Source organism: Ovis canadensis, chromosome 18, assembly GCF_042477335.2.
Source record: "Ovis canadensis isolate MfBH-ARS-UI-01 breed Bighorn chromosome 18, ARS-UI_OviCan_v2, whole genome shotgun sequence".
Taxonomy (NCBI): Eukaryota; Metazoa; Chordata; class Mammalia; order Artiodactyla; family Bovidae; genus Ovis; species Ovis canadensis.
The window spans coordinates 13,689,628-13,696,025 of NC_091262.1; the positions used below are offsets into that span (position 1 = coordinate 13,689,628).

At 46.6% G+C, this 6,398-nt stretch overlaps 1 protein-coding gene across 1 annotated transcript; it reads right to left on the minus strand.

Moving 5' to 3' along the window:
- Positions 1–4,082: 4,082 nt before the first annotated feature.
- On the minus strand, positions 4,083–5,753 carry NDN (necdin, MAGE family member). Its single transcript, XM_069560045.1, has one exon. It carries the CDS (start codon positions 5,622–5,624, stop codon positions 4,647–4,649), a length of 978 nt encoding a protein of 325 aa, XP_069416146.1. The 5' UTR covers positions 5,625–5,753; the 3' UTR covers positions 4,083–4,646.
- Positions 5,754–6,398: the final 645 nt, after the last annotated feature.

Sequence of the window (6,398 nt, forward strand, 5' to 3'; positions counted from 1 at the left end):
TTATTATATTTTGAGTTTCTTAACTCATATAATAAATACTTATCGAGCATGTGCATATATGAATGCGTACTCAGTTCTCACCATGAACTGCAGCCCAACAGGCTCCTCCGTCCAAGGAATTTTTCAGGCAAAAATACTGGAGTGGGTTACCATTTCCTATTCCAGTGAATCTTCCTGGCCCAGGGATCATATCTTCGTCCCCTGAGCCTCTTGCATTGGCAGGCAGATCTATACCACACCACTTAGGAAACCTTCATGTGTGTATGTTCATGTGCATGCTGAGTCACTTCAGTCGTATCAGACTCCTTGCAATCCAATGGACTATAACCCACCAGGCTCTTCTGTCTGTGGGATTCTCTAGGCAAGAATCCTGGAGTGTGTTGTTATGCCCTCCTCCAGAGTATCTTTTCCACCCAGGGATCAAACCTGTGTTTCTTGCATCTCCTGCATTGGGAGGTGGGTTCTTTACCACTAGGACCACCTGGGAAGCCTGCATGTATGTATGACACTCCCTAAATTAGGCATCAAGGAAATGGTGAAAATGAGAGACGCAGTTAGGCATTTTGAAGAGGAACTAAAGAACCTCTTGATGAGGGTGAAGGAGGAGAATGAAAAAATCTGGTTTAAAACTATATATTATATATATGCAAACAACCCAAGATCATGGTACCCAGCCCCATTACTTCATGGCATATAGAAGGGGAAAAGATGGAAGCATTTCCTCTTCTTTGGCTCTAAAATCACTATGGATGGTGACTGCAGTCATGAAATCAGAAAATGATTGCTTTTTATCAGGAAAGCTATGACAAACCTAGACAGTGTATTGAAAATCAAGGACATCACTCTGCAACAAAGGTTCGTATAGTCAAGGCTATGGTCTTCCCAGTGATCATGTACAGTTATGATAGCTGGACCATAAAGAGGGTGGAACACCAAAGAATTGATGCCTTTAAACTAGGATACTGGAGAAGACTCCTGAAAGTTCCTTGGACAGCAAGATAAAACCAGTCAATCTTAAAAGGAAATAAACCCTGAATATTCATTGGAAGGACTGATGCTGAAGCTGAAACTCCAGTATTTTGGTCATCTGATGTGAGCAGCCGACTCATTGTAAAAGACCCTGATGCTTGGAAAGATTGAGGGCAGAAGGAGAAGAGGGCATCAGAGGATGAGATGGCTGGATGGCATCACTGAAGCAATGAGCATGAACTTGGGAAAACCCTGGGAGATGGTTAGGGACAGGGAGGCCTGGCATGCTGCAGTCCATGGGGTCACAAAGAGCTGGACACGACCGGGCAACTGAACAAGAACATCTTACATCCCAGGAAAAGAAAAACAAACTTACTTATAAACAGTTTGAATGAACAGTTTAGGATGCTATTGGAGGTAATACTAGGAGAACATGACTGCTTTCAAGGCCAGACTGTACTCCCACTGGAAATGATACTCCTGAGCTGCTCAGATAAAACTCAAGTGGAGGGGGCTATAGATGACTTTTCAAGTAGAGGAAATACACACCTGCATAAGAAGTTCATTTAAAACATATCTTTTCTTTTTTTATAATGATACTACAAAAGTCATTTATTTTGCTCTCAAAATACCTTATATGAGGTAGCATTACATTTTTTTATGTAAAGCCTTTATTTTTAAAATAATTTTATTTTTATATTATTTATTTTATTATTTTTTAAAATATAAATTTATTTATTTTAATCGGTTAATTACTTTACAATATTGTATTGGTTTTGTCATACATACTATTTTAATGGAAGCTAATTACATTCAGTTTACACAGGTCCTTTTTGCCCTCCATGACTTTAATTAAATGAAGTTAATTATAGGGAAATATACCTGTGGGTGTCTATAAAGAAGTGAGGTTCTTGTTGGCAAAACAGACTGATAAAGCATCAGATGTTACCGGGAATTAGAAACTCTTTCCCAGCAGCAGCAGTCTGGGCTTCACCGCACTGTCATCTCGGCTGAAACATCCAGGGTCTGCAGACTCCATTCCGAAAGAGCTCTCGCAGCACCTTGTAGATAAGCCTTCTGGAAAATACATGACCAACCCCTCAACTTTCAGTTGAGCCCAGCATGAAAATCCAAAAGAGATACTGGATGTCCCTTCCCTGTGCCCCAAGCTACTCTCCATGCAGGACCTGGTGTCATGAATTAGCTCTGTCCTGCATCTGGGAAGCCTCTCTCTCAGGGTCTGGCTGTCTCCAAGCCTGCATAGGAACTGAGAAGCTCTGCCCACATGGGGTCAGCTTGCTGGGGTCAGCTTCTCATTTCTCATGATCCTGTCCTTCGCTCAAGATTTGGTCCTCTACAGCACCGGTGATGTGCCTGTGTCAGGGAGCTTGGGAGAAGCTCTGGGGTGGTTCTGCCAGTCTTTCCTGGCAGAAAAGAAAGCAAATACAAACACTGGGAAGTAAAAGGACTGCGTGGCTGGTGACTTCTGGGTTTGATGAAAGAAGTGCTCAGGAGTTAAACAGTTGCTTCAAGCTGAATTAGGGCATTAGACAAAGTGTCCAGCACCCCAGCTTGGCTGGGGAGACTTACATTTAAAGGGGCAGATTTGTTTTGTTTCTGCAGGAAGTTTTGGGTTGAGATGGAGGTAATTTTTTTTTAAGTTTTAAAATGTCTGAATTAGCTTTGGCTCAGTTAAGAGGTGGCATCAAAGCCAGGGCACACTTGCCTAAGTTATTGCAGAAATGCCCACTACTCCCCACAGGAGACCTCACAGGACATCTACTAAAAGGGATAAACTTCCTCTCAGGACATGGGAGGCTTCTTCAGCACTTTAGCACCAGCACCTGCCTGTTAAGTAATGTTCTTTAAGCGCTGGGAATCCTAGTCTCCAATTCAGATAGTAATTCTCTCACACAAATACAACTCTCAGATTACTTCTTTTGGGGGTAATGTCACCTATGCATTCCCCTCATTTTCCATCTTCCCCAGAAAAGGGTTTGGCTTTAACGAAATGATCTTTTTCAATGTTCTGATGTTTGAAGGATTTTTGGTCTTATTAAATCCTATTTCTCTTTCTCCCCCTTGCAGCTTTGAGCTCCCTAATGAGATTTATCCCCAGACACTGCCCCTCCCTGACCCCATCCCACCTTCTGAGTGGTTGCTTAGTGGCCCATGGCAATTTTGGAGACACCCTAATAGGCGACCTTCCCACCCCAACCCCACATCCCTCTCCAAGGTGTCCCATGTATGTTCCTCCAGACCACTGGGCAGTCAGCTCCATCAGCACAGTCCTTCAGAAAAGACCAAGCTTCAAATCTTGGGTTCACTGCTAAGTAGGAACAGGACTTGGTTAGATCCATTAACCTCTCTGAAATGAAGTTCCTTGACTTGTACAGAATATGACTTAATTCCCCTAAAAGATGAATGTTTAGGATTCATTAGTAATAATCTTTAGCTGTGTGTGTGTGTTGAGAGTAGGGAGCTACAAGTACAGGCTATAACATGAAAACTAAAGATGCTAACATGGAACTTTTTAAAGGCACAATCTAAAAGGCAGGAGTCAGGAGGGCAGCTGGAGGCAGGTGAGTGTAAGTACGGCCTCTGGGCTCATTCAGTCTGGGTCCAAACCCTAAAACTAAGCCTCTCCTCCCAGGAAGCCTTTATGATCCAGGGAAAGTTAATTATCTGCTTTATTTCTGTATTTCCTCCACGGTGCCTGCTTCACAAGGCTATTGTGAGGATTAAAGAGAGAAAATATATGTAAGGGTTTAGTACAAGGCCTCTCTTAGTGCCCACAAAAGACAGCTATTATTTTTTAGAAAATATGGAAAATGTAAGAGGGGCAATTACTCTAAATATCAGCATTTGTTATTTCTATATAATGTGATTATGACCCCTGTTTTGGTTTTTGCACTTCTACTTGTCAAAGCTTTGATATGAACTTGTGAATTCCTTCCTGAAAATAAAACTATGCCCTTTACATATTTATGAGTCATGATGAGTACTGACATCCCCGTCCTATTAGATGAAATAGTTATATCTGTATACTTTGTAATTCCCATTCCAAACCCATAATATTCTGTTAAGAAGATAAAGTACACTTTTTCCATGAATGACTGTATCACAAGAATCTTTAATGTTTAAAGTTTACTCATGGTGAGGTTGTATCTGTGTTTAGTAAAGTGTGCCCACATTGAGTCTGTTTCAGTTCACATCACCAAACTCCACAGGGATGTTTCCCGTGCCCAGGCAGAGCACAAAGACAGGGGTCAACTTTTCTCTTGGTTAGGCCAGCTTTTCTGGGGAGTTTTTCCAAACTCTGCAAGACCAATTTACCCCAATACACAGCCTCCGTCACACGTAAAAGAATATGGAAAATGTCTCAGTGTATTTCATAAGTTTAGCATGTCTCTGGTACAAAAAATTCAAGAAAGGTAGCACAAAAGCGAAAGCACCAACTGAGCTTAATTACAAACAACCATGCATGAATCCTATACACTAATATTACTGAAATGAACACAACATTGCATTAAGAGGTATAAAAGCACTGTATGGAAAACTTAAAAGTTACACGTGAAATACTGCACTGTAGATCCTGAATACTCTAACGTCCCACACTCCCACCCCTCCTCCACCCTGGTGAGGGGCAGAAAACTTCCATCTGCCTCCAGACCTTGCTAGTCCTCGGAGACACTGTTGCGGGGGCAGTGGGCAGTGGGGTGGGCCTCCCGCAGGGCTCTAGCCTCTTCCAGAGCCTCCCTGTAGCGGGAAGGCCAGGCCTGGGGGTTTTTCTTAAAGACCCTGGCCAGGAACTCCATGATCTGCATCTTGGTGATTTCGCGGCTGGCACGGGAGCCCCAGAAGAACTCGTACTCAGGGGGCTCGACATGGGGGACGCGCTGGTACTTCAGGTAGTTCTGCTGGACGAACTCCTCGGTGATAAGCTTTCTCACGTCTCCGAAGGTGGAGTGTTTCTTCCAAGGCCTCAGCCCCAAGATGCGCAGCACGTTCCAGACTGCACTCTCTCGAGCGCCGCGACCCTTCACGTAAATGAGGCTCAGGATCATCAGCAGGAGGCCCGTCATCGGCATGCGGTTGCTCAGAGCGACCCTGTCCAACTCCTCTGGCTCCAGAGCTTTGACCAGCGAAAACTCCATGGTGTGCAGGCTGGTCAGCCTCAGGTGCAGCCCGAACACGCGTGCGAGGATGAGGCTGGTGCGCCGAAGGATGCTTCTGCACCACTTCTTGTAACTGCCGATGACATCCTTCACCATGTCTGGGAACCAGATGATCATCCTCTTCTGGTCCTTGACCAGCACGTACCACATGAGCTCGTGTGCCTTCTGCACCAGCTGGGCCGGGGCCGGGGGCGCCGGGCTGAGCTGAGTTGTGCTCGGGGCCTGGTGGGGACGGCATTCGTCAGCGGCCTGCTGCAGGGCCTTCGGGTCTCCCTCTTCGCCTGGAGCCTGGGAAGGCAGCGAGACCAGAGGGGCATCAGGCGGGCTTAAGGGAGGGCGCTCTGGCTCAGTGAGTGTCGCGGCCTGAGACCCCGGAGGAGAGGGCCCCCCGGTAATGCCGGGGCTGCTGTGCACCTCGGAGTTGGAGGCCTCGGCCGCAAAGTTGGGGTCGCACACATCCTTACTTTGTTCGGACATATCTGTTCGGTCTCGCAAGAGCAGGGCCGCCGAGTCCGAGAGCTCTTCGAGTCTGCTTTCCCTCCGCGGACTCCTGGAGAGGAAGTGCGCATTGCTGCGCGCGGCGCCTTCCGCAGAGGCCAGGCAGGGCGGGGCGGCGGCGGGCCGGGCCAATGCGCCTGCGCGTCCGCGCGCCTGGGGCCCGGCAGTCGAGTTGGCGGGCGGGGCTCCTGGTGGGCTGCAGGAGGGGGCTAGGAGGCCCCCAGTAAGCATAGAGGGTCCGCTAGAATATGGGCCTCAGTGATCACACCCCCTCCCCAGGTATCCTGTTATGGCTAAGGAGGAGTTCTTGAGGAGGAGGGGAGGGAGATGGGTGAGCACTGGACAAGGAGTCAGTTTAAGGGACAGATGGCAATTTAAGCTTCTGAGATGCTGAAACTGAACTTTCTTAGGAAGCATTTGATTAGGTATATCCAAAATCAAGTTAGAGATCAATCCAAGAGTAAGAACTAGGCTGGTGTGTCAACTAGGTTTCAGATCAGTGTGAGAATTTAAACTGAGAGAACAGCCAGGATTGCCCAAGAAAATATGTCAACTCTGAAAAAGAGAAGTCGCTTAGTCATGTCCGACTCTTTGCGATCCCATGGGCGTAGCCTACCAGGCTCCTATGTCCATGGGCTTTTCCAGGCAAAAATATTGGAGTGAGTTGACATTTCCTTCTCCAGGGGATTGAACCCAGGTCTCCCGCGGTGCAGACAGACAGTTTACCTTCTGAGCCACCAGGAGAACTAATTG